We start from the raw sequence: 26,418 nt of genomic DNA on the forward strand, positions 1-26,418 counted from the left end.
TGAACTCAACCAAGCTCGTACCTCAGCAAGCGAAAGTGAGAAGCTACGTGACGGACGCCCAACGCCACACCTGACCCACGTCATTTCTTCAGAAGTGACCCGGCGGCCTGTATCCGCATCACGTGCACAAATTGGGAATGAGAGTGAGAAACGTGCGAGGTAAAATTACAGTGCAAGGAGACTACAGTACACTCTACAACTACTTATACAATTAGATTGTCCAAACACAATAACATATGCTCGACACCAACAAATTACTCCGCCTCCTCCATCTCAGCGAGAGCAGCTTCGTTAATAGCCTCCGCCTCCTCCATCATCTTCTCCTCCATCAACGCCACTCGCTCCTGCACTTCTCGTCTCTCCCGCAGCAGTTCCGCGTGTCGATCCTGCAGCCCGTTCTCCTTCTGCTCCAGCTTCGCAACCTCCTCCTTCAGAGCATTCACCCTACGAGGCCCAGCAACCGACTCGATCGAACTCAGTCGCAAGTAACTTTTGTGCTCAATGTCCGCCTTGGTGTACCCATTAAAGGCCTCCGTGATTCGTTGGATCAGCGCTTTCGACCGCGCTTCATACCCTCCCAGTACGATCCCAAGCTTCTTTTCTACTTTAGCCGCCTTGTTCCCTTCCTTCGTCACCTGGTCCCGCAGGTCGTTAAACACAGCGCGATATCCAGCAATACGTTGCTCGTCCGATAGCTCAGAAGGCTCCACCCACGTCTGAGAATCAACGTCAAACACAAGCTGTTGACGCGTATGGTCCCACGACAACGACTCGTCGACTTTTTCCGACTTCGACAACGAAGCCAGGCCCTCCTTCACCTGTATCTCACTAGCATTTGGGAACCCTAACGAAGTTGCCAATTCTAGTTGTATTTGAACTTTGGCGGACGCGATATCTTCGTCAGATGGTATTGAATACGATGATACCGTTCCACCGGGAAGCGACGTGCCAGGAATAGGGTAAGTGATCGCGTCATGTTGTAGTAGGCTAGCAAGTTCGGCGTTCACAAGTTTTCGAGCCTCGTCCAGTCCATCCCCTTCACCGAGGTTAAGATTTTCTAGCAAGCTCTCCAAATTCACATTTGCAGGCCTAGGAAGGCCCTGCTGGACAGTTTGTGATCGCCGTGCCAAAGCTCTCCGCTCTTCTTCTGCCCGCAGCCGTTTTAGTCTTGCATCCCGCTCAGCAGCATCCTCCTCAACAGCATCTTGAATTGCAACATCCTCCTCTTCATCTTCGGGCACAAGCAGTTCGAAATTATTTTCAGGCTTGGGCAGATTCATAAAACCGGCCTTCAGGCTGCTCTTCGCATGATTATTGCGAAGACGTTGATCAAGCGGCGTTTGGACAACGGTGGCGATCCCAGTTTCGGGATTTATACTGAGATTGTCTCTCATGGGAGTCCGTAGAGGAGTAGCGCTGACCACAGACTTATCGTCCGAGTCTTCAGATCCACCATGCATAGGAGTTGCGAGGGGGTTGGGGGTAAATGCGACCTGATGACGGGGGGTAGCTCCTTCAAAGCCTGTACCACCACTGGGGCCCTCATGAAGAGGCGTGTTCTCGTCACCAAGCAGCGGAGTTTGAGCCATGATCATGTTTCGCAAATTTCGTGCCTCCGACAGAACATTGTCCTCTGCAATAAACGAATTAGCCATCATTCGTTTCACCATGATAAAAGTTACTTACGTTGAGGTGCAGTGCGAGGCGTTCTTGCCATACGTGCGCTTTCGAGACCCTCGTAATCACTCAAAAGCTTACCGGTGGCTTCATTACCGCCGCTAACCAAAGCCTTGGCGCTCTCGCCTGCCTGACCAATTTTGACGATCTCCTCCAACTCCAGTTCACCAACCTGAGCGCCAGGCAATACCAGCTTCCGCCGGCGGCCGATAGCTTCAGCTTCTTTTAGCCGTTGAATCTGAGCATCACGAGCGGCAATAAACTTCGTCTGATGGCCAGACCCTTCAGCTCCCTCCTTACTAGCGCTAGCCTTTCGCTGACGCTTCTTCCGCTCGGCTTCCTCCTCCTCTGGCTTTCGCTTATTCTCAAGCCGACGAAGAGACTGACCCACAGGTGCGCTAGCTACCCGTGCCTGCTCTTCAGAAGTATCATAAAATCCAGCCGCTGGCCTTTTTTCGAACGGTATGTCTGCGTTATACTGCAGGCGCGTTCGTTGTCAGCAAACAGAAGTCATTCGAGACATTAGATTACTCACGTCCATGCCCTTCTTTTTCGATTTATGGCGCATGCTGCCAAATCAATACGTTTAAAAAGCGCACTATTAGTAAAAGCACAATGCACATACATGATACCGGCGGCCTTCAGCTCCCTCTTCTTTTGGAGGACGGCCAACCTTCTAGCTTCTTCAAGCTGACGTTCACGGGCTTTTCGCTTAGCTTTTTTGCCCTGAGTGTTGGCTAAACGTGCACGAGCTTCTGACAACATTTCCTTCTCTGTTGAAAGGATGATCAGGCACTAATTAATCTTATTGAAGAAAAGAGGGTCTTACCGTCTTCATCCATATCAATAGGATCTGGACGAGCCGGCTTCGTTTCTGGATCTGGATCTATCTCACCCGGTCTAAGGCGCCGTATATCATCTGCGCTAGGACCCGCTTCAGCACCGCCTGGTCCGGCTAGACCGAGCTCTTCATTTTCTTTGGCCTCAGCCTCATCTAGTAGCTTCTGATAACGTTCTAGGCACTGAGTCGCTGTACGTCCAACAATTGGAGCTACTGTCCTCCATTGCGTAGGCATCAGCTTTGCCATATGTAAAAGTTTTTCATCCTCAGTCTGTCAGACTGTGTTTAGAAGGGGGAAGAAAAAATAACGCGGGAGAAAGATGGCCGCACCTTTGACCACTCCGTTTTCTTTATTGAAGGGTCTAGCCATTCGTACCACCGTGCTTTACATTGCTTAGGTGTCTTTCTTACTAGGAGTGATGATATCCGTGCCCTGTACGACACGACAACGATGAGTAAATCCACGAGCCAAGACGTAGGAGCACACAGCATACCATTGATTTTTGCCATACTTGGCGATGGCAGCTTTAAGCACCTCATCTTCGGTGTTCTGAATGACGAATTACATGGTTAACAAAAAAAAAAAAAAAAAAAAAATTCAAAAGACGATGTCGTTACCTTCCAGACACCTGAGGACCGTAAAAGCTTGTCAGTACACGTAAAATAGTAGTGCAGTGGACGTCCTGACCTCCTTTAATGATTATGCGAACCATGAAGTATTGATATGGGTGGGTATCACGGGGGAACGCAAGAAGACGGGAAAGAAAAAAGAGGGAAGGAAAGAGGGAAAAGGAAAGAACAATGGGGTGACCTGGTCACGAAAATGTGACTTTTAAATGGTGAATTACCTAAGCTAGGTTAGCCGAGTTCGAGATTACGGTTTGAAAGCTAAGTGGAGCGAGGCAGAGCTTAGAAAGAACCCCAATGCCACCATTGACAGCCTAAGGAATAGTACATCTACGTACTCGATTGAATATTGGGAACGGACAAGTTGTCAAATATTCCTGTTATCTGCCACGGCCAATAGTTGTTCGATAATATTTCGCACCTGCCTGGAGGACAAGCGAACAGGCATTTTGGCAGGCGATTTAACGCTCAACTTCTCCATCGTGCAATGTGCCAGTGAGTCCATAAACGAGTCCTCAAATACTGTAAATACCGGAACTTTCAACGCACAGTATCACAAGGTTCTTAATTCCTCTGACTTCAAGCTGAAATCTGCGTGTACTTGTTCTGATTCGGCACCTATGGATCACACTCGCAGAGCCGCCCTTTCCTTCGTAAATCATCCCATACCTTTTGAATCCGGTCAGTTCGCAGGTCAGACCGTCCGCGCAGAGTTGGTTGAAGTGCAGAAAGCGGACCTGGGCAGAAAGTAAATGTGTCATGTTATCTCCCCTTTTGATTCTCTGACCTCATTCGGGGCAAGATATGCAAGAGTAGATCGCCGGCCCCTTGACCCCCCACCAGTCGTTCTCCTTCGCTTGTACTACGTACATGGCTTTGGCACCGATAAAGAAATTGAGGAGGAAATTGAGGATTATGAGTGAGGTCTCACTCGCCACATTATGCAAAGCAGTTCCACTCACTGTGATGGGCTCTCAGTGACGTGCAGAGTTTGGGTCTTCTATGTAACGTTGATCTATTTCCAGTTCCAAGTGAAATCCCACCAAACGAAAAACACCCAAATAGTTCCTTATCTCCTCCACCGCCTTATCCTGTATCGTCAATACCATCCCACCCCGAACTGTCTACCTCAACCTTCTCGTCATATATCTCGCCTTTCTCTTCTGAAATCATTCGACCTTCCTTGTCTATACCTTCTGGTCCCCGTGTATTTATACCCAATGGCAACCACCACACACCATCCCGCCATAGCCCAGATGTCATCGCTCACTATGGAACTTACCCAGTGGCCGAAAGTTTAAAATGTACCAGCTCCCTCGTCGGCGCTACCTTTGTCCAACCCGTCTACGTGGATCACAGTGGGAGGAGGTCTCTTATGTTTGTTTTTGCTGTTGGTTATACCTTGTCTTCCTTTGCAAATAACTGATTAACGTTTTGGCATCGAAGGACCTAGCTGTTAAAATCGAGGGCTTTTTCGTCTTGCGATATCGCGTTTTTGATATATTCTCAAAGACGTACGGCAACGGTGACCTTCCAATACAGGCCGAATGCTTCGGGGGAGCTTTTAAGGTTTACTCCACGAAAGAGTTCCCTGGATTACGAGCATCTACTAAACTTACCAAGGTGCGCTGATCACTACCGACATCCAGCCCCGTACTAAGGATTTCTCGCAGCAACTAGCCAGAGGCGGAGTCCGGTTGAATATCCGCGAGACAGAACGTAGGCGGAGAAAGGTCAACAAGAAGCTAAGCACTAGCCTCAATCCGTGTCCTGCGGTGGACAAGGAAATAGACGATGGATCTGCAGCTGATAACTCGAGGAGTGATAACGAATGGAGTCAATCTCAGGGCGAATCTCAAACCATGACTTTTCGATGAAAAAAAAATTATATACAAACCGTCGATTATACTCACTTCACAAGTTAAAAGCTAGTAGGACGTTCGGTGAGGTCTACATTGCCTTTTTGTTTTGATATGGGGAGCTACAAGCTTGTCTTTTCATTTCTGGTCATAAGGGCTGACATTCATCTAGTCGTTTTGTTTATCACGTTCGCTGGTTATGGAGCAATTTCTCTTTTCTTGGATAGCTATCACCTTGTATTATTCACAAGTACCATATGTCAACCTTTGTAGAGTGCAAGGGAATAGTAGGAACCTATACCAACCAAGTGTTTGGATTATTTAATTTGTGACAAGTTCGAATCTGGGGGCGCTAATGTCTTTTTTTTTGTGTGCATTTCTCTTTAATCGGTATTAGAGTATTATATGCTATTTAACCAAAGTTGCGAGGAGAAGCAGAGTTGAAATTAATGGTAACATTTTGATGTATGGTAATGAAGAGACCACTGAACATTAGATCCGAACGATATTTCCCTTCGGTATCTTGATAAACGCATTTGACAACGCCTTAGATGGGTCCATTGCAGCTGGGACATAAGAACGCGGGCAGGGGCTTGCCATTGGTGAGCGGAATAGCTTGCGTCACGTCCACTTGGTCCCTCCAGTCCTCGGGTATAGTCTTATCATCGCTATAAACGTCATAAATCCTGCGACGAGCTGCAATGACAGCTGCAACATTGCCAACCACGCCACCAGCCTCGGTTCCCTTCACGATTGGCTGCTCTGCGGCCCTGACGAGGTCCTCTGGAAGGCCCAGAAGCGATGCAGGCTCGATAAAGTCCCAATCAGGGAAAAATTTCCGTCTCTTTCGGGGACGTTGCTGGGATATGTGGTCCTTGTAAGAAAATTTCCTGTCGTGGTCGGGGTATGCCTCAACGAGGCGAAGCCTCCTGTCGGACAAGTCTTGATCCCAATAACCACCATTGACAAGACAGGATTGGTGATATCCAGCGCGACAACTCTTACGAGCACAAAAGTGGATCACTGGATCGGTATCTGGATTGAAAGGAGTTGCGCAAAGACATAAATGCGCCCTTCGCTATAATTATAATAAAATAGATCACTAATTGTTTAGGAAAGTAAGTGTTGACATACGGTTACTCTCTTGGCGCGATACTCAAAATCGCAGCGACTGAAGAATTCATTTTCACCGATGGGTCCTTGTTCGGCAAGGCACTCATCCAGCGTTTTTACCTTAGTTAACCCTACAATTGCTATAAAGCCAGAATTACGCGTAGAAAAGTGGTGCTCACCGCTAAAGCAGGACGTAGACACATAATCATAAGTATCAGAGAATATTCTCTCGTATCTACTGCAGTGTGATGAGTCACTTATGGTATGTGAGTGACATGGCCAGCGCGTGTTAAAGGAAAACAGATAGCCCACAATGATTTTATCACTCTAGCCACATCTTCCCCATCCCAATACCATTGAACGCGTGCCCATACCTAAGAAGAGATAAGGTTACTTATCAAGTCGACTAATAAATTAAAAAATTCGAACGTCTTCCGAGTCTGCAGATCGGGCCCGGATGTCCCTAATCACGCCTATCCAGTATTGATCATCTGTTATATCATCAGTAGGCTCCACACCGTGAGGGAGGATAAGAGCCCTAATATACGCCTTTGATTAACCCATAATATCCACGAATTAGAACCCTGAAGCATGATCCGCTCACGTATCATTTACCCTGAATTCGATTTCTTCCGAGTTCGACTCAACTGTAGGAAGGTTTCAGGATATAATACCATGACCTAGAAATAAAGACTTACTGACGAAGCTGGCAAAATGCCTCCAGGCAACCCACTCTGTGTGGCTTGGAGCTCCTTCTGGACTTTTGGGATGTTTGGGCTTTTTCTTCACAGTTAGACGTTTCTTTGTCCGACGCGCCATAGCAAAATGTTGAAAAAAGAAGAGTGCAGACCAGAGAGATCCGAGGTACTGAGATGGTGCGTTATATTTGCGATGATAGGGTATACTGAGGTGGCACTTGAATGTACAGGGCTGTCTTGTGTTTTGCGACTCATATATCTGTCAACGTACTTATATGACCTGAATTAGGTAAGTGACCTTTGATTCCGCGGCGTGGCTTAAGCGCCCAGCTAGGCCTGACTACACGCAACATCCTTACTGCACTTGCCTTCCACCAAAGTTGGAACCATCGATAAAGTGACCAATGTTTTTTTACTTGACTTCACGTATAATCAGGTTTGTGCTCTTTGTGCTCGTCACAAAGCATACTCAATCATCTTACATATCCTCCTTTATCTAGCTCAGTGGCTGCTTTTCTTTATCCTGGCTACGCGTCCTACAAAACCCTTTCACAACGACCAGCGTCAGAAGAAGACATCGAGCGATGGCTGATGTACTGGTCAGTCCTTGGGTGCATTGTTGGCGTTGAGTACGTTGCTGAGTGGCTGGTATCATGGTTTGTCTGCTATTTGACCGTGTCTTGATAGCTCGCTAACCCAGCCTAATGTTTGCTTCGACTTCTTCCATGCACAGGGTTCCTTTTTATTATCCAATGAAGACCATATTTCTTCTCTACCTCGCTCTTCCGCAGACCCGTGGTTCGTCCTATATCTACGTCAACCACCTTCAGCCCTTCTTCCACTCGCATGAGTCGCAAATCGATGCGACGCTTGCTTCCTTCAAAGCCCGCGTCTACAGCTTCGTTCAGGAACGTTTCCGTGCTATTTGGGATCACGTCGCAGCAGCCATCGGCCAGCAGCAAGCAGCGAGTTTTACCCCCTCTGGTGGAGAAACCAGAACCGGCGCACCTCCCTCTTTGGGCGACCCTATTTCCGGACCCTCGCAACTAGTGTCAGGTCTTTGGCGGTCATATGGTCCAAGCATTGTCGCTTCTGGCGCTGCGTTAATGCGTCAAAGTACTGCTGCAGCAGGGAGTATGGCTGCGGATCGCGCATGGCAGTCGTTTACAAACTCACCCGCGGGCCGTCCAGCCGCACCCCCTCGCGAAGTCTCCTCGCAGTCCGCGCATGACAGGCGACGCCAACTAGAGGCTGAGCTCGCCTTTCTGTCGGAGCGAGACACCACAGCCGGTACCAGTGCTGTCGCTGTCCCACCATTGCCCATCCCTCCTCCGTCTGGGTCGTATCAGGCGTCGAGGACGTCGTCAGAGTCAGACTTGCGTGAGCGTGGTACGGGCAAATTTGAGGAGATTGATATCCCGAGCGACGTGGAGGGATACGATGTCGATGGAAATACGACTGACCGGGGCCGTAAGGTGAGGCCTGGAGCAAAGAAGAATCCCAGCTGGTTCGGAGGCTGGGGTGGCTCCGGAACAGAGAAAGAAGGCTACGAGAGGGTCAAAACGGAGTAGAGAATTCGTGTTTGGCATCAGGACTTATTGACGGAACTGAGTGATGCGGTAAAGTAGTTTGACAGCAAGTATATAGGTTTATATTGTATTTCGATAGATTATTACTGCTTTTTCACGGATGTAAGTATGGTATGGGAGTGCAGTGGCGTGTGTATCTGCCCAATGGTAGAAGCGATCCCAATCAGGCTACAGGATGTTTAAAAATGGGTGACAGTATGTAACTTGCATGACTAAATGTGCCCAGGGAGAGGGAACATTAAGGATGCCAGCACGTTTCTTTTTCTCTTCTTTTTTGACACTGCATATATATATCCACCTGCACGACCGCGGTATCATCGCCCTCCTTTTCATCCTCTAGCTACCTTCCTTTGATCACCACATGCCACAGGCTTCTCGTAGCAATGCTCGCCATGAGAGCAAGGACGCCCAAAAGGCTATCGAAAAGGAGCAGAAGCGAAGCCGCGGTGCGATGTCTTGTGCAGAGTGCAGGAGGTAAGTAATCCCAACGGTCAGCTGTATGCGCATATATATCATCATCAATCACGCCTTTAGATTGAAACTGAAGTGCGACAAGACCGTACCGTGTTCCTCGTGTAAGCGCAGAGGATGTTCTGCAATTTGTCCCAACGGTGTGTAATGCTCGTGTAATAGTCTCGTAACACCTTGATATTGATGTGTGTATGCTAGGGAGTCTTATCACGGGGCAAGGCACTCGGTGCGTACTAGTCCTTCAAATACAACTTACGTCGTACTGACTGTTTTCCGTCGCGTCTAAGCTTCGTTCTCGCTGACACTGAGAAATTGCACCAAAAGATTGCACAAATGAGCGATCGTATTCGCCAACTCGAAGATGCCCTTACAATCATGCAGTCCAGTACTACTAACGAGCCTCACCCTCTTCTTCATAGGGAACTCCTCGGAATAAAATCCATCATAGATTTGCATGCTGCAGTTGATGAGATTCAAGCTAGCAGAGAAAGCCAGGAAGCTGACGTTAATTCGCAATATATCGATGCTTTCGGCACACTTGCTATTCGTGATGATGGTGCAGCTACCTTCTACGGCCCTTCAGCCGGTTCAGAAGTAAGTGCTTTGCATGCATTGCAGTTTCGTGATTCTCATTTAATAATTACGTCTCCAAAAGAGTCTCCTCATTGTAAGTGATTGGCATATCGAAGCGATCGCGCGATCATAATCACTGATTTCCGAAGGGCGAGAACTCTGATTCAAATCAAGTACCGGGCCGACGTACGATCCCATCTCAAAGGTTTTCCCCCAAGCAAGAGCTACCGACTAATGTGAAGCGTTTGACCACCGCCTTCCCACTCTCGCCAACTGTCGGCACAGATACTACCGTCGACCTTCTTTATCTCATCGAACATCATCTCCCTGCCTGGCCTCATGCACATCGTTTGTGTAAACTGTATCTGGAGCAGGCGCCATGGTTTTTCGGAGCTGTCACAAAACGCGAACTTGTCGAGGAGACGTTACCACTGTGGTATACTGAGGCATCAGACTTAATACCCCTTGGTTCTGTTGCCCCTCAACAACGTAGTGCTGATAGTGTAGATGACAACTCTTCTGAAAATTTGGCAAAGGGTCCCCACGAACTCGCACTGATGTTCATGATTCTCTGCTTTGGCGCCTTGACGGACATCGACCTCCCTGCTGCACCAGACAACTCGGAGGCAGATATGTATTTCCAATTGACAAGGGCTGCGTTAAATTTGGAACCGATATTAGAACGCCCACCATCTATTGCCACGGTGCAAACATTGTCGTTGATGGCGATATATCAAGGTATATGTAGTGGTGAACATAGTATTGAAAGTACTTGGGCAACCTTTGGCCTCGCAACGAAATTAGCCCAAAGTGTGAGTTTATATTCTATCTATTTCAATATGATGATTTATGAGGCATTTGTTAACAGCTTGGCCTTCGTGAGTACAACGATACGTATATATGTTTAAGTTCAAACTGAACATCGATATTTATAGATCGAGATTGTGCGCGGTGGAAACTGTCTCCGGCTGAAGTACAAAAAAGACGCGCTCTATTCTGGGAACTATTTATCACGGATTGCTGGCAAGTCAGTACTCCTTCCGCGCTCATTACCATGAACCGCTCTGACCGATGTGTATAGAGTCTAGCGACCGGCAGGCTTGCTTCCTTCTCTTTGCCTTACGTAGACTGCGAGTTGCCATCTGATCCAGACGAGAAGCTTGATGAACATGGCGCTATTATCCCTAGCTGTAGGCTACTTCTTTTATATCTCCAAACCATGGCTGTAACGTCTAATCAATTCTGTAGTTCCTTCATGGAAGGCACGCTTTGGATACGAGTGTGTTTCTGCTGTTGTGAAAAACACTTTAACAGCCAAAGTACCCAAGTACTCTGTTATCGTGGAGCTCGATCGAAAAATCCGTGACATGGCGCTACCTAAGTACGCTCAAGGCGTACCTCCGACGGGTGCTGGGTTGGCAGACACGATGTCCCATTTTATGCCGATAAACTATAGACATTTGAGTAAGTGCGGATATGAATACATGATGTTAGTGTATTTAACATTGCTGATCTACTTCCTTGTCTTATAGCACTCCTATATGTCCATCGCTGCTTTTTTGCTGAAGCTGTGAGCAGCAGTCCTACGGACCCGATGAAGAGCCAATATGCACCATCGTTCCTTGCGGGTTATCGTAGTGCGAGCGAGATTCTCACTAGCCTTCGAACAGCATTTTCCATGTTCCCGCGACAAATTGCGCGCTTCTGGGTGTTGTGGACACATGCGTTTTCATCTGCCGTAAGTACTTGTGTGCCGGTAACGGTCGAGACCTCCATCGAGACACTAATTTTTTTTGCTTGTTTCAAGGTCATGCTCGCCTCCGTTGTAACCCATGCAATCGGTTCTGGTGCCAAGTCTAAGATCACGTCGGCAGCGCTGCTAGAGCTCAGAATGGCGGTAGACCTATTTGAAATGGCCTCGGTACATGGTGGCAGAGCGGTCAAGTTTCTGGTATGTCGACATGTAATACGTGTACTGGGTATTCCTCATTAACGCCTTCCTTTTTGTGCAGCCTATACTTCAACGTCTGCTTCAGAAAGCCCAAGAAATCAACAGTAATGCTCAGCCTCCTGTGGTTCGCAACGACATGTTCTCGCCGACACCTTCTGACGACAACAAGGACGAACTGTACATTTTCAGCGGGCAGACACATACGGTTGCTACGAAGGTACACCCCCCTACAGTCTCGTCTCGGTCTTCGCAGTACTCTCCGAGCCAGACATCATCTAAAGCGTCCACCCCTTCGGCGTCGTCGCAACAGAACTACGTCAACTTGCATCCTACACTAGTCGACCAGTGGAATGGTTTCGAAGGCCATCTGAATACGCAGATATACAACGCGCAACAGGTGTTCTACAATGATTCCCACCAGGTATATCATGATCATGCTCCTGTGGCGGATCACCGACAGCATGCGTTAGTGCCTCCGGTTTCGCAGGCTGTGCCGGAGACGTACTACAACCAACATAGTTACGATCAAGAGCACTCGTACCCTCAACACCAAACCAGTTACGAAACGTCTCCGCCGGCCCATTCTTCGCACTCGCAATACAGCGGGGTCCCTGCTGTTTCTGTTCAACCAGCTAACGACCAGTACTGGTCTCCTCCCCAGCACAAGCACCAAGATCAACAATATCAGAACCAGCAGTATCAAGACCAAAACCAACAGTACCAAACTCAACAATATCAGGGCCAGGAATATCAAGGTCACCAGTACCAGGACCAACGATACCAAGATCACCAGTATCAAGACCATCAGTATCATGGCCATGGTCACCCACAACAACCTCACGACCACGTTCAGTACCAAACATACAACAACTACGGTCACCAACCTCAACCTCAACAACAGCAACAACAATCTCAGCTCTACCCAGCCCCTCAAGGGCCAGTCTACGGTGGCCTTCCGCCAGATCACCAGAGCTTACAAGAAACATGGCAGTCGTTCATGTACACTGTCAATTCTCCACGTCCTACTTGATGGGTTTTTTTTGTTGACATTGGACAATTTCGTGATGGGGTCATATTTAGTTTATCGTTTTTATCTATGCATTTTCTCTCTCAGAACCTGTGCTACGTTTTCTTGTTATCCGTTTTGTCAAATTTGTCTGGCTTTCGTTTGCATCGCATCACCCTTTTCCACACATGCATAGTTATATTCTCATCTCTCGTGATCTCGTTATATATTTATAGGGTCTTTACAGGTTAAATCAATGGCATGTTTGTTGCTTGGTGAAACATCCCTTAAGTCACTACCATGTCAGAATTCGACTTTGATTCCAGAGCAATACATAGTTATACATGTAAATGGTTTGAAATACATGACTATGGTGAAAGTGCCATCGCGTTGATGGTACATCGCTCAAGTTCCCCACCTATCGTACTCAAAGGACCCATGTAGCCTGGTGGCGATTTCCATATACCGCGGCTCGTTGTCTGGAGTGATATAGCCGTGTCGAATCATAAAATCGATGAGCACTAAGGTAAATAGTAGGTCAGCTACAGGTGAGCGTACGGTAGCACGAGCAGACGCACCCAAAGCACAGTTGGGTTTGAACAGCTTGCGACGCATCCTACCCACCACCTCGTCTAGGGGCAACAGCTCATAGCGCACGGGATAAGCAATGCATCACCCCGAATGCACGAGTATGACGCGGGGACTCACCTCGAAGCACTCTACTTCTCCGTCGAGAGGTTTTGGCTGGAACGGAGTCGGATCGACGTCGCGAGGGATCCCGAGGTCGTACACAAATCTACAAAATCCGTGGTCACATCCTATCCCATCCTTCGAGCGAAACGTTTCCCCACTTACTCGACTTCAGGCTGCAGCCAGCCATTCGCAGTACTACAAAAAGCAAACAAATCAAATCAAACACCACCACCCACCATCACCCTCAGCATACCACGCGCACAACCGGGTTTAAAAAGCACCTACCGAAAGAAATAGCTCACCGCGCCGACCGACTTTGCGTACCCGCGCACGATATCCTCCGCTATACTGGCTTCCTCCATAGATTCTTTCACGAGGCTCTCGAAGATGGGCATGCCGCTCGGGATGCCTCCCGCGACGCTGTTGTCCAGATAGCCGCCCCAGCTAAGAAGGGGGTGTTGAATTCAGTAAAGGACGCTATTTTATATGGGCCCCACTGGGCGCGAAAACGAGAAAAAAAAAAGGGGAAAGATCACGATCACTCACGTCTGCTTCGTCCGCGCGCGCGTAGGCACCCAGACCATCGTGCCCCCCCCTCCAAGCTCCCTGCTCCCCCGCCCGGCTTCCTGGTAGATAGTCATATGCACGCCGTACGTGACGACGCCAAAGAGGGCGCACGCGGAGCGTTCGAGGTCCAGCACGTAGTTTCCCCCCTCCGACTCAGGGTCTCCAGACTCTCCCCCCTCCGCCCGAGCATCATGCGGACGGTGCACGCCAAAAGGGTCGCGATACACAGGATAGCTCTCCTCCCTCCACTTCCGCGGCCCGATCACCTCAGGAAACAGCCCCGAGTCTCGCCAGCGCTCACACAGCTCTTTCAGGACGGCGGTGCGTTTGGAGGGCGTGTCGACCCAGTCGGCGAAGCTCACGCGTGCGGTGGAGGGGGTGGGGTGGAAGAGCCAGGCTTCGGGGGTGTGGTTGGATCGACTGAGCGCGTTTTCTGCTTGGAGTTGTTCGATGATGATAGGTCTCAGCAGACCCAACACTGGGCTGTCAGGGAGGGCAGAGAGCGTCCATGGTACCAGTGTTTCAGAGGCGAACCCTCCAGCTGACCCAGCGTCAGAATCAGAATCAGAATTAGACCTCCTCCGACTGCTGCTCAACCGGAAGTTATCGCAGATATCGACAAGATCGAGGAAGGAGCACGTCTTTGTCTTGTCTGAATCCGCGTCCATTGCGATCAAGGTGACAAGTGATAAAGATCGCTCTAGCGCGTGATTGTAATAATACTCATCCGTGTGATTTCAAGGTCCATGTCCTTTCTTTTCTTTTCTTTTCTTTTCTTTCTTTTTTGCCGCGCTGCAGCTGGCGGCAGTCACAACATGCGTATGCGTACTATCATGAACGGTCCCCAGAGTCTGAACTCGAAGATCGCAAAAATATTTCACAACCTGACGCTCCTGCAGGAGGCCCAAACATCGATGATAAAATAAAAATCTACAATGGCACTGAAAAAGCACTATCCATTTTACAGAATAACCAATACCAATTTCGCCACAACATTTGAGAAATACGAAAGCAATAGAGTACGGAGCGAGCGGGCGGGAGGCGGGGGCGGCACCAAAAAAGAGCGGAGCAAGCTCGTCATATAAGTTAGTATGCGGGACGTGAGCGAGCAGGGGACGGAAGGAGTCGATGCAAGAATTGACATTGACATCCTTCAAAAGTTCTCTGCGCAAACATCATTAAATGTCAGCTATTTTGCATGGCGAGGGGCCAAAAAAGTACGGCTTACCCTTCCCGAAGAAGAACCGCGTGCTCAGGGGATTCGAGTACTTGTTCGACATCTGGTGAAGCTGTCTCGACAGTACCGGCGGGCCGCAGAAGAACTAAACATGTTTGTTGATTAGCGATAACGTTAGAGAGGCGCTGCATGGATAAGCTTACCACACCGACGTCAGTCTCTGGATGCTTATCCACGATCGAGCCGAACACGCGATCCCAGTTCGGCCTTCCAAAGTGTGTGGGCGCGCGCAGGGAAGTGATCGCGTCTTTTTCAGCACCCACATCTTGTACCTATCCGTCAAAAACACAAGCAAACGCAAACGCAACCATCAGCACCCGCAAAAACTACGACAAGAATCAAGGGGAGAGGGAGGGAACGTACAATGATATTGTTCATATCGTCCTCCTTGATCTTCGCCGTGAGGTAAATGTTAATCTCGATCCTGTTCTGCGTGTCCTGCTCCTCGATAGCCTGAAGAAGGGAGTGGAACCATTCTGCACTGCCAAAGTCGCGGATGACCCAGGTGAAGTATACTTTGGAGAGTCTCGTCGGCTTTGAGTTGTTAAGGCTGTTCATGCGGTACCAGATAGATTTGAGGATTCTGTTTTTTTTTGTTATTATTTTAATTTTTTAGGTTGTTTTTCGTGAGTAAATAGATGCGAAGTGAGACCGGAATGAGACTGACGATGCAAAAGGCGTGACGCCGATACCAGCCCCAACGAGGAGGACAGTCTCATAATTCAAAAAGTCCTCACTCGCACTCCCAAACGGTCCGTCCACCATCACGCGCGGCAAGATGCGGTTCAGAGGCGGGTTGATGTTCGTCCCGATCACCTTCCCGCCCGACACATCGCCGTCCTTGCTCTTCTCAGAATCAAACTCACATCCGACGGCTTTGGCGAGGGCGGTCGTGAAATCGCCGACGACGCGGATGTGCACTGAGATGTAGTCTTCTTCTGGGGCGCTGGAGGTGAGGAAGGTGAGCTGGTGGAGGGGATGGCACGGATAGGATAGTTACCTGGTCAGAGTGAAAGGATGCCACTGGAAGTATGAGATTTCAGGGCAAGACAGGAAAATGTATTGACCAGCCCTCGTCGTCGTCTTCTCTTTCTTGATCTGAAGTTCCACAACCTTGGATGGATGCTGGATGACCTTGGAGATGTACGTCCTGTGTCGAGAACGAACTTCACGGAGAATACGTTCGTACACCCATATGAAACCACCCACAAGCCAGTAGCGCTGAAACACCGCAACAACATAAATGGGATGAATTGTAGGGGAATGATGAGATGACTTACCCAGAAAACACCGATAGAGTTCCAGGAGCAGAAGGGCTCTCTGTCAGGCTGAATCATGCACCACATACCGTGCAGCTGCCAGCCCAAGAAGTAGATGACGAACAAGTGATGAGAGTACCAGAACCACTCAAAGTGAGCCCGACGACGCTTCTCCATCGCAAACCAAACCATGATGAAGAGACAGGCGGTCATGATCCATCCCGTGACACCGGGGCCTGTCGTGAAGTTTGCCTCCAAGAAGGCGACGACGCGTTGGCCGGTGGTGGTGGCGGAGGTGTCGGCGAGGGCGAGTTTGTAAAAGTTGACCATGTGGGCGGCGATGTGGATGACGGTGAAGACGACCATGGACCATGCTGTTGCTTTGTGGAACGTGATGTTCTTGTCGAAGGGGATGAACTGGTTGAGGGGGGTACGACGGAGAAGTGATATGAAGTTGCGACAGACGGGAAGGAGGATGAAGATGACATCTGTGTGGAGGACCAGTGCTGCAGCACGGGCGATGGCTGGTGAAGTAAATCGTTAGGAGAACGGGCCAAAGGAGAGAGAGGGGAGGGACATACGATAGGTGACACCAAAGGTAGCTCGTGCAGTCGTCAAGTCGTCGCTGGTGCCGTAGTAGAGAGAGCCAAAAGCGATAACAAGGAGATGGAAGAATATCCAAGAGAAGAAGAAGAGACGCTTCCCACCCTCGTTGATCATCCAGATGTCGAATTTCTGGCCAAACGTTCGAGGAGCGTCTGCAGCTGCAGCTGCGCCATTGGCGGTGGTGGTTCTCTGTATGCCCTGCAGCCTGTATCGCTCTGTCTTGTTGCGCTGGACCTGTGCTCGTGGGAGGGCATCGCCTGAATGGTTGTAGTCTGGAGAAGGGTCCACGAACGGATTTTGGTCCTGGAAGGGATCGCGAGGGGATGGAGCGCGATCAGAGAAATCGAGAGCTGAGGTGCGTTTAGACATGATGGCGGTGGTAGTCGACGTCCTGCGCGCTTGGAAAGAGTGAAAAGGGCCGGCCTTGGGATGGGAATGGGGGGGAGAGGGAGGGGATGGGGGAAGGGTAATAAGAGAAAGGTGGTTGCTGAGAGGGACGTCCCCGGTTTCCTTGCCATTGTCCACTTCGTGTTTCTGTTTTTTTGTCTCTCCTATCAATACATCTTCCCACGCTGCATTTCCATCTCGGATTAAATTGGCTTGTTCTCGATCACACAGCTTAAAAGATGAATCCATTCATGATCATACCCGTCGCTACCACTATACGAACAGACACCTCGTAGATAGCTCGTAGACAGCTCGCAGATACTCTCCAAACGACACTGATAACGCAAGGCCCCCTCGCACAGTCCGGTCCATCGTATCTTTATTTCCCTGATACTACCGTAACTACAAGAATAACACCAGCCATCCCGGCCATCCGACCCACCTGGAAAACACATTAGCTGTGACCCTTGGCTGTGCTTCCCACTCTCCTGATATCATCAATGCCTCTTCCGACCTTTTCCTCTTTTCGTAATCCATCATTTGACTTTTTCTCCCGTTCCTGCCCTCCCACACAACGGCACTCAACACCGCCTTGTTGCACTTACCGCGCTCTAGCCGCAAATAACGCAACCGCGGCATCGCATCCAACACAGAACCTCCCTTACTTTGCCGGAATCATACCCGCATCGCCCTCTTAAATTGATATCCACTACGCTCATAATTGTTACCAACATCTGGTCCAGAGATCATCATCAAATTCACAAACAGATAGATAGACCATCCAACAGCGACATGACGTGTCCCACCGCAGAACCAAACACGCCACTCAACTCAAGGCATCCCAGTGGCGTTGCAAGGCGCTGAACCGTCATCAGATGTATCAGCTGCAATCAACCATCAACCACTCACCTGGCAGACCACTCTCGTTGATGACGTTCTGGCAGATATACATCGGCGCTTCACCACTCGGCGGAGCAACGTCGATATCGCTGAACGTGATATTCGGGCACGGCGCCGCTGAGCTGCACGCTATGCTCACAACTAAAACGAAAATCAAGGTGAGCGGTAGTGGAAGAACAGTGCAGCCAACGTTTCGTCGTACTCGTATTTTCCTGGGCTGTGCCCGTAAACCCGCTGAACGTAAGGTCTTCAAATTGGTATTTTGATGGGGCGTCACCACTGAGGCAATAGAGTTTAATCAACGGGGGAGTTTGAGAGGATGGAGAAACGACGTGTGCTCACGCCTCTGCGCCGTCCGTCTGATACAGCGAGATCGGGGTCGTCACATTGTCGACTTTGACATTTTGGACGACGACGTTCTTGACGTATCCTGGTCATACGAATCATTGTCAATATATGAGGGTGGATAGACTGCGGTAGGGCGTCACCTAAGCCTCCCCCTCCCCCCGTTGGAGGCGTGCCGTTGACGGTGGCACTCCAAGATTTAAAGTAGACCTTCCCAGGCAATTTTATTAGAACGGCCTCACCCACAGCGCACCGTACTCACCCCACTTCCCATATTCGGCTGAATGTACGACGCCAATCGTACCATCTGCATTATAAAAATACGACAAGTCCCTTCGTGAGATCGCGTCTTCCAGAGGAACCAAATCAACAAATCAACCTACATTCATGTCTTCCATGAACACATTCTCCACTATGTCGGGCTAGAATGGGGAAGGGGAAAAAAAGCGTCATCGAGTCCACCTCACAATGACGCAAAACAAAGAAAAATTCCGTACAAGATCGACATATTGGCCCAAAGAACCAAACGCCACCCCGTTACCACCCCTGCACGTTATATTCGCGACATACAGGTTTGTTGTATTCTAATTCGAGATAGGGAGAAAGAAAAATGACATTGAGCCATATAAAAAGTCAAAATTAAATGCAGACTTAAAAATAAACGCACGCCTTTAATAGCCAGGCAGTCGTCGCCGGTCGTCACCTGGAAGTATAAGGATGAAGCGAGGTGGTAAAATTGGACGGCTCCGATCAAGGACTTACATCCCAGTTTATAAGTGTGACTGAATCGCTGCGGTACGTGTCAATGCCTATTGTAAGAACGAACCCCTCAGCCTCCGTACGAAAAACAAAAAGGAGTAGTAGACACCAGAACATACCATCAGTGTTCGGGACGATACTTTATGCCATGCAAAGTGTGAGTAAGATTCCTGCCTTGCAAACCACATCAAAAATAAAAAGACCCCACTCACTTCTGCCCATAAAACTCCGGATTCGTATTCGTCGCATTACACACCATCCCATCATATACCACATTCTTAGACTCCGCTACCGCATTACACCAGAACGGAGGGGACTCAATCCGGAAGTTGGTTACCCTTCCGGCCGTGACGTTATAGAGCGTGAGGGCCAGGGGCCGTCCATCGCCATCCAATCGCGGTACGGTGGTATAGTAATCCCACCAGGGCTATCGTGATCAAGCCGCGTCCATGCTTCAATCAATGCCCGCTGCTGAAAGCATGGGGGGCGAGGATAAGTATAACGCACCTGGCCGTTACCATTGATACCCCCCGAGTTGAACGCGTCGATTTCAAAGTCGGTCCCAGTGACGACGAACCACGAAGCTTGGTCCTGTGGGCGGTTTTTTGTGAGATGTGAGATGAGTGGTGGGTGGGGATGGAATGTGGGGAGAGGCTGGTACAGACCTGGATGTAGACGACTCTGTACGTGTTGTTCGCGTTTAACCAGTACTGGATATCAGGCTGGAACTGGAGCATCGTTCGTCAAAAAACAAACACTCTCATTCACCTCCCACTCACGCTCAGGTACCCGTGCATCTCGACTCGAGAAGAAACCAAGTTCCACGTCATCTTCCTGCGCACATGGGATCAAACCAACGCGCAAAACTCGAGGCGGAAACGGGAGTCGTTACCTGGTGATGTTGTATTCTCCGGCCTCGAAGATGGTGGTGCCGTACTGCCCACAGCTGTCGATCGCGGCTAATACCTGGGCGGCGGGGGCATGGGGGGGTAAGCATGGATGCACAGAGACGATTTGGATCGATTCGCTTGCGAACGCTCACCTGGTCCGTATCATCCTCCCCTGCGCCCAAGGGCCTCAAAGTGCACACATTCGATGAGACAGCCGCAGCGAATACCTGAAACCTCAGCGTCGCGAGAAACACACCAACCAAGAGCCAAAACTTGACAGTGATGCCAGACATCGCGTTGAAGTGAGAAACGACGCTTCAAGTGAGAGGCGACAAAGCACGTTCTGCTTCACATTTTATATTGAATGGCAACTGGAAGGACGACCGCGATCGCACGATGGTTCGTTCGGTTTTTGGTGGAGGTCATGAGCAAGTCACGGGTGTAGGAAGGGGTTTGGTGGACGCGACTGGCGGCCCGCTGCACCGCTGGTAAGCCCGCCTTTCGATGGTCTCTCACACATTCAACTTATTCCAAGCAGAGGTTATCGAGCTCGTGATTCAGAAAAACTGCAAAGTCCATGTTCTGCGGCAAGAAAAGCCCGGACAAAATACGACATCTCTACACCTAAACTGTCACCGGGTCCAATTGGCCAACTGGTTAAATGTGCATAATTCGGGCTCAAGTTGCAAGTCGAGTACGACCAGCTTTCAGTGCTCCGCTGTCTTCAGTTTAAGTGCATTTCACATTTTGATAAATACAACAACGTGCCCGCCTTGACTCTATCATCCACACCACTCAACCCCTATATCATGTCGTACTTCGCGGAAACGAGTGCGAAGCGATGATCTAGTTACCAATCAGCAGGTTGCAGCTCAACCAAGAACTAGTCTGGTTGCACGCCTGACACCACTGCTGGGTAGTGTTGATGGTCGAGCCCTGTAAAGCAGATCAGCAAACACATGCAACTGCACATACTTTCAAGATCACTTACAGCCAGTTGGCTGATGAAATCGTCAATGTAAACAGTGGTGTTGCCGAACATAGAGAGCTGTCTGTAGTCAGTTTCAGTGGTACCGTTCTTGAACTTCATGGTTATATACGGTCGGCTGTTAGAGTCCTCGTAAACCTCCAGAGCCACAACTGAAGCATAGTCCACTGAAGGAAGGTCGAAGTATAAGTTAATTAGTAATGAACTTGAAAACAAAAGAGAAGAAAGCTTACCGATTCCTGCAATGTCAGGGTCTGTGACATCAGCTTGGGTGACATTGAACATGCTGATGAAAGGCTTGTAGCTGACTTCAGTCAAAGCTATCTTCAGACCATTAGACGAATTCGTGATATCCTGCAATGCCGTGAAAATAGTCGGCAAAAGAGTCGCAGCAGCAACTGAACAGACGATTAACGACGTATAGTATCATTTGAAACGTTTGTGCTCACTGTTTCCAATGCCGTTCGGTGTCGGCGCGGAGAATACGCCGTATTCGTGGTAGTTAGCATAGTAATATGATTGAGCAGCGAAAGTAGGCGGCAGTTGCTTGTAGAAAGTCGCATTATGAACAGACTGGACATTGACGTAATCGAAAATCTAATGATGAAAACAGACCAGGTCAGTTTCGAGATGCTGCAGCATAAGCCTGCCTAGTCCTACATTATACTAAAAAGGGTGTGAGCGCACGGCAGCAAGAAATGTGACTGGCATATCTAACCATGTTCGTAAAATTGTTGCTACGACCGCCCAAATAGGGCTCCAGAGCATCAAGGAACGGTGCAGCATCCTGGGCCTCTTGCAAAAACGCCGGTGATGCATAGAATTCTGACACATGCGTGTTGAAATTCTAGAATTTTCGTCATTATGAGTCTATCATCAAAGATGCGAGCAATAGGATGCAATACCGGGCAGTTGGTGAAACTGTTCAAGGTGGGAAGCACATTCGGTTCGATGGAGTCGACTACGAGTACGATATCGTCACTACTGTGGATGAGATGACGAGGTATAGAGATCCTCACCTGGAATATATTGATACCCTCCCAGAGGACCTACGATGGTAGTGCCGTTCGCGAGGGTAATATTAGACTCCGTTGTAGGCGGGTACAGCCCTTGGAGGAGTCCTTGAACAGAATTCAAGATGACACTCCCTCCTCCACCAGCATCAGCTTGTACAGAAATTTGGTTGATATTGACCACATCGGTACTGATGCCACTGATGAAAGATGGCGATGACGGGGTGAGATACTGTGATCTCAAGAAAGTACCAAGCTGAAGTTCTTGAACCTGAAGAAGGAAGGTGAGTATGCGCCACAATCAACAAGGAGATGATCTTACTGATCCCAAAGGAGTCAAATACGTCTCAGTAGGCGTATATGTGTTGGGATCTTGGAAAAACTCCAGCCGATCACCGTGGCGGGCGAGGAGGACGACTCCGAGTAAGCCGGTAGAGTTCACCATGCTTCGTTGAATTTGAGGAGGAACAAAGTAGAGAACGGCGACTCGACACTCTCTTACTTATAGTTCGCCTCCAGGGAGGGGAATCCCTTTACGCGAAGTTGATCAAACCCCGAACTTCACAAAGTTGATGATCATTACTCAAAAAGGCGGGCGCGGTGGGAGTGCACGTCACCACGAAGCACCGCCAGGTTCAGGAGCAACTGCGTAGTCTAAGGATATGATGGTTTTAAGCCTCAGGCCGAAACTCCGTTGAATTGAGAGGGACACACCTGACCTATCGTAAGAGAGTCGGAGGTAGTGAGAATCGTGATCAGACCTGGTGCTTGATGCCGCATCAATATGGAGTGACGTGACATGGGACATGAAAAATGTTCCCTTTCCCCGGGGAGCGTAGTTTGTAGGAAAGTTTGGCTGCGTGGGGGCGCATAAGGACTTGTAAACGATCTCCTTACAAGCGCAGCAACCTGGGACCTCAAGGATTGAGCCATCAGTATACTCTGCGAGTGGAACACGACATAGCCCAGACATGGATGGTATCTTGCGCTGAGAAACCCGTGATCCACCCACAGATTGACTTAGGGCGCGCTTGGTAGCCACAATGCCCGTATTATGTGAACTGAACGGGCGCCGCAACCACCTGCGATTCCCGCCAAAGCGTGACGTTCTTCTGACACGAACAAGCCTGGAGCCATATCGTAGAGCATGCTGAAATGGAGATGAATTCAGCGTCAAACACGGAGAACAAGAAAAGAATCCAAACGACTAACAGGACGTTGGAATTGAGCAAGTTCCGAATAACTTCAAGTTCCAGATCCGGCATCCAGAAGGAGACGAGTTACGTCTGGCAGAGTATGATTCTGCGCTGTTTGTGAGAACCTCACATTTATTCGGCAACGTTTTGAATACGATGCAACCTAGAATCAGAGTCCAGCCCAGACGCATCTGGTCAAATGATTCAGCTTAGTGACACGTTGAAGGCGTCATTATGAAATGGAATCGCGGAAGCCGCATGATCCAGTGGTATTGGAAATTTGAATAGTCTATGCTCCGTCCTGCACAAGAAGCCAAGAGTGGAGGCTGGAGGAATGCGCTGGTGGTAATACTGTTCTTGTAAAAGCCGCTGGTACATGTTCCTGGTTTCCTATTGAGGTCACCGCCCAGAAAGTTAACTCGGGCGCTTTTCTTGATCTCCTGGCCGTCTTCTCCGGATCTGTCAAATAACAGTGGGCAAACGGTCCACTGGGTTTGACCAGTCTTTTGAGCTTTGTGCGTTTGCAGGTAATACTATAACACGAATAAGCGACGTTACTTTGCCATATCTGAGAGTTCTAACTTGAACCTAAGTTTGCCATACATACAATAGCGGAACTCGAACTTGAATGGCACCCAGTTTGATTGTGAGTCCCGTTTTCTCCCAAAGAGTCCGCAACACGGGACAAATCAAACGTGCTTAATAACTTCGCCATCATTGCCTCCTGAACTGACAAAGTTTGACAACCTTGACAAGCTGGGTCGATAGCCATGACATCCGAGTCTCTGAGCATTTAGTGCGTAAGGAGAATTACGCATGGATTGACTCTGCTTTTATAGCAGGGTCCTTGTTTTTCCAGCTGGCTGGGCAAACAGGGACGTCTATGATGACGGCGACTATTGGTTGCACGGTGGTCAACCCAAAGGTCCGAACATTAGCAGAAGAGCCGCTGGACTGGACTCAGCCTGGTCAAAGTATGTTATTACCTCGGGCAATGTTCCACCTGGCAACCGCCTCCCGCGGAGAATCGTCAAATAGGCACACCTCATCTTGTGGCGTTCTTGTTGCTCCAATCAGGTTCCGTTGATAACAGTTACAGAACAATGTCAAACTCTATTATATTAGCAAGACTGTAATGACCACAGGGATATCCTTCCTTCGTTCCTTATTTTCCAGGTTTGGATGGCGGGCCCGGATTAAGGAACGGATCGGTGCTAAAGTTGTAAATGGAGCAGCCCCGCAAAATAGTCTGATTGCAGGAGAAACACCATTCTTGGGTGGTGTTTATGGTGGTGGACTGTGGAGAAAGCTCAGACCCTCTGTAACAACCCCCCTCTAAATGTATACGCACCGCGAGTTGGCTCACGAAGTCTTCCACGAGGACGCTGGTGTTTCCCCACATTGTAAGCTGTCGGAAATCCTGATCATTGGTACCATTCTTAAATTTCATGCTAATGGACGGCTGGCCATCAGAGTTTTCCGAAAGTTCGAGGGCCACGACTGCAGCATAGTCCACTGAATAGCATGTTAGTAGCCTTACACAAGCCATAAAAAAAGGAAACCGAGCACACCGATTCCAGCGATGTCAGGATCAGTCAATGTAGCATTTGTCACGTTGAATAGACTAATGAAAGGTTGATAGTCGACCTCGGTCAACACCAACTTCAGTGGGTTTGATTTCTCGGTGATATTACCAAAGTCGGAGAATATCGAGGGAAGGAGCGTCCGAACACCAACTGTGTGCCAAGTCAGCATGAAAGTACAAGGTTTTTCAATTACACTTACTCTCTCCAACACCGATTGAAACATAGTCGGTGAAAACGTTGTATTCATGAAAGTTCGCATAATCATAGGCCTGAGCTGCAAACGTGGGAGGAAGTTCCTCGGCATAAGTCTTGTTATGAATCGACTGGACATTCACGTAGTCGAAGATCTAGTATTTTCCGTTCAGAGCATTTCTACGTTCATAAACTCCTTTGTTCACTTACGTTCCACTGTAATATAGATTAATCAGTGACACTGGGGAATCAAGAAAGGTTGCAAGACAGACCATGTTCGTGAAGTTATTACTAATATTACCTATGTAAGGCTTCACGGCTTCTAGGAATGGAGCCGCTTCCTGAGCCTTTTGCAAAAAGGCAGTCGAGGTATATGTGCGATTCAAGTGTGTTTGAAAGTACTAGAATGACACCGAAAGACTCATTAGTATTGCAAGCATGAAAGATGGCAACTTGAAACCGTACCGGGCACAACTGCCAACTTGTTAACGAGGGAATCTCATTCACATCTACGGATTCCACTGGGGAAAAAAAAGGTACTGGGTGAACATTTAAACTATAAAGATAAAGGGTTTTCTTACCAGGCACGTATTGGTACCCACCCAAAGGTCCTGTAACCAGTTTCCCATTAGATAAAGTGATACTTGACTCTGTGGTCGCTGGATAAAGGCCTTGGAGAAGACTGTATGCAGAATTAAGAACTACATTTTCTCCTCCGGAGTCGGCGCGTACGAGCACTTGGTTCACGTCGACAAGGTCTGAGCTGATACCTTCGATAAAAGATGGCGATTCTGGAGTAAGGTACTGTAACCTTAAGAAAGATCCAAGTTCGAATTCCTGCACCTATACAACGTGATTCAGCTGGACTAGACCCTCTTGTCGGGGGAGAAACGACTAACCGATCCCAGGGGTGTAATCCGTGACTGTGTAGCATTGTATGTACAGGGATCCTGGTAGTAACCCAATCGATCCCCGTGACGTGCGATAATGACCACGCCGAGAAGACCAGCGGTTGAAGAGATATTCACCATTTCTCTGATAGTTGATAAACTGAGGCCTTATCTGCTGAAGGAGACCGTTTTATATTGTACCAGCGTGTGGCGTGGTCTTAACCGCTGTACTGATGAATAAGTAATGCATGTGTACCGATGCCAATAAATGCGAACATACCGGACACTAAAGGCGATGAAATATGCCAGCTGCTCAGCTACACCAAACCATATGCTACTAGGTAGCCCCAGTAGTTCGAACGCCTGGGCTATGTAAGGAAGTCACACGCAGCGAAAAAAGTGAATGCAAAGTTCACCATGACACTCGAGAAAAAATAGGGGGGTAACTACCGCGTATTCGAAGAGGATAGTTAAATTGTCAGAAGAGTCGATGGTCGCATCCGCG

General features: G+C 48.9%; 10 protein-coding genes across 10 annotated transcripts; 3 read left to right on the top strand and 7 right to left on the bottom strand.

Moving 5' to 3' along the window:
- Window positions 1-254: 254 nt before the first annotated feature.
- On the bottom strand, window positions 255-3,231 carry SERLADRAFT_436652 (uncharacterized protein; the record flags this gene model as incomplete). Its single annotated transcript, XM_007316933.1, has 9 exons — window positions 255-1,633; window positions 1,687-2,155; window positions 2,213-2,246; window positions 2,303-2,450; window positions 2,507-2,789; window positions 2,849-2,951; window positions 3,013-3,068; window positions 3,137-3,147; window positions 3,207-3,231. The coding sequence occupies 9 exons, from the start codon at window positions 3,229-3,231 to the stop codon at window positions 255-257; spliced, it is 2,508 nt and encodes an 835-aa protein (XP_007316995.1).
- Window positions 3,232-3,417: 186 nt separating this feature from the next.
- On the top strand, window positions 3,418-5,306 carry SERLADRAFT_464318 (uncharacterized protein; the record flags this gene model as incomplete). Its single annotated transcript, XM_007316934.1, has 6 exons — window positions 3,418-3,640; window positions 3,697-3,893; window positions 3,948-4,064; window positions 4,124-4,535; window positions 4,592-4,768; window positions 4,819-5,306. The coding sequence occupies 5 exons, from the start codon at window positions 3,766-3,768 to the stop codon at window positions 5,020-5,022; spliced, it is 1,038 nt and encodes a 345-aa protein (XP_007316996.1).
- A 245-nt stretch (window positions 5,307-5,551) lies between these two features.
- On the bottom strand, window positions 5,552-6,936 carry SERLADRAFT_436654 (uncharacterized protein; the record flags this gene model as incomplete). Its single annotated transcript, XM_007316935.1, has 6 exons — window positions 5,552-6,082; window positions 6,139-6,352; window positions 6,430-6,491; window positions 6,547-6,666; window positions 6,733-6,764; window positions 6,816-6,936. The coding sequence occupies 6 exons, from the start codon at window positions 6,934-6,936 to the stop codon at window positions 5,552-5,554; spliced, it is 1,080 nt and encodes a 359-aa protein (XP_007316997.1).
- A 604-nt stretch (window positions 6,937-7,540) lies between these two features.
- On the top strand, window positions 7,541-8,583 carry SERLADRAFT_464319 (uncharacterized protein; the record flags this gene model as incomplete). The annotated part of the gene is made up of 1 exon (XM_007316936.1): window positions 7,541-8,583. One exon carries the CDS (start codon window positions 7,541-7,543, stop codon window positions 8,384-8,386), a length of 846 nt encoding a protein of 281 aa, XP_007316998.1.
- A 182-nt stretch (window positions 8,584-8,765) lies between these two features.
- Window positions 8,766-12,683, top strand: SERLADRAFT_355454 (uncharacterized protein; the record flags this gene model as incomplete). The annotated part of the gene is made up of 11 exons (XM_007316937.1): window positions 8,766-8,878; window positions 8,939-9,019; window positions 9,078-9,101; window positions 9,163-9,469; window positions 9,604-10,264; window positions 10,384-10,475; window positions 10,530-10,638; window positions 10,697-10,912; window positions 10,981-11,186; window positions 11,256-11,399; window positions 11,461-12,683. 11 exons carry the CDS (start codon window positions 8,766-8,768, stop codon window positions 12,427-12,429), a joined length of 2,922 nt encoding a protein of 973 aa, XP_007316999.1.
- A 31-nt stretch (window positions 12,684-12,714) lies between these two features.
- SERLADRAFT_447945 (uncharacterized protein) lies at window positions 12,715-14,333 on the bottom strand (the record flags this gene model as incomplete). The annotated part of the gene is made up of 7 exons (XM_007316938.1): window positions 12,715-12,926; window positions 12,984-13,050; window positions 13,114-13,201; window positions 13,261-13,293; window positions 13,384-13,542; window positions 13,645-14,206; window positions 14,252-14,333. The coding sequence occupies 7 exons, from the start codon at window positions 14,331-14,333 to the stop codon at window positions 12,811-12,813; spliced, it is 1,107 nt and encodes a 368-aa protein (XP_007317000.1).
- A 155-nt stretch (window positions 14,334-14,488) lies between these two features.
- Window positions 14,489-17,178, bottom strand: SERLADRAFT_386004 (uncharacterized protein; the record flags this gene model as incomplete). The annotated part of the gene is made up of 8 exons (XM_007316939.1): window positions 14,489-14,829; window positions 14,894-14,987; window positions 15,046-15,174; window positions 15,266-15,485; window positions 15,570-15,848; window positions 15,903-16,123; window positions 16,183-16,685; window positions 16,743-17,178. The coding sequence occupies 8 exons, from the start codon at window positions 16,879-16,881 to the stop codon at window positions 14,819-14,821; spliced, it is 1,596 nt and encodes a 531-aa protein (XP_007317001.1).
- Window positions 17,179-17,391: 213 nt separating this feature from the next.
- On the bottom strand, window positions 17,392-20,389 carry SERLADRAFT_414701 (glycoside hydrolase family 28 protein; the record flags this gene model as incomplete). Its single annotated transcript, XM_007316940.1, has 18 exons — window positions 17,392-17,713; window positions 17,836-17,888; window positions 18,064-18,195; window positions 18,257-18,333; window positions 18,397-18,484; window positions 18,543-18,609; window positions 18,662-18,706; window positions 18,783-18,821; window positions 18,897-18,983; window positions 19,067-19,102; window positions 19,162-19,233; window positions 19,278-19,297; window positions 19,372-19,585; window positions 19,666-19,749; window positions 19,824-19,886; window positions 19,938-19,992; window positions 20,051-20,124; window positions 20,201-20,389. The coding sequence occupies 18 exons, from the start codon at window positions 20,339-20,341 to the stop codon at window positions 17,609-17,611; spliced, it is 1,452 nt and encodes a 483-aa protein (XP_007317002.1).
- Window positions 20,390-20,682: 293 nt separating this feature from the next.
- On the bottom strand, window positions 20,683-22,912 carry SERLADRAFT_464332 (uncharacterized protein; the record flags this gene model as incomplete). The annotated part of the gene is made up of 10 exons (XM_007316941.1): window positions 20,683-20,984; window positions 21,040-21,203; window positions 21,270-21,434; window positions 21,486-21,633; window positions 21,697-21,702; window positions 21,755-21,883; window positions 21,942-21,997; window positions 22,056-22,320; window positions 22,372-22,703; window positions 22,764-22,912. The coding sequence occupies 9 exons, from the start codon at window positions 22,492-22,494 to the stop codon at window positions 20,895-20,897; spliced, it is 1,146 nt and encodes a 381-aa protein (XP_007317003.1).
- A 1,430-nt stretch (window positions 22,913-24,342) lies between these two features.
- SERLADRAFT_464338 (uncharacterized protein) lies at window positions 24,343-26,076 on the bottom strand (the record flags this gene model as incomplete). Its single annotated transcript, XM_007316942.1, has 9 exons — window positions 24,343-24,542; window positions 24,597-24,760; window positions 24,817-24,981; window positions 25,031-25,178; window positions 25,234-25,239; window positions 25,296-25,424; window positions 25,489-25,544; window positions 25,605-25,866; window positions 25,923-26,076. The coding sequence occupies 9 exons, from the start codon at window positions 26,052-26,054 to the stop codon at window positions 24,411-24,413; spliced, it is 1,194 nt and encodes a 397-aa protein (XP_007317004.1).
- Between the last annotated feature and the right edge of the window lie 342 nt (window positions 26,077-26,418).

Source organism: Serpula lacrymans (assembly GCF_000218685.1).
Source record: "Serpula lacrymans var. lacrymans S7.9 unplaced genomic scaffold SERLAscaffold_5, whole genome shotgun sequence".
Taxonomy (NCBI): Eukaryota; Fungi; Basidiomycota; class Agaricomycetes; order Boletales; family Serpulaceae; genus Serpula; species Serpula lacrymans.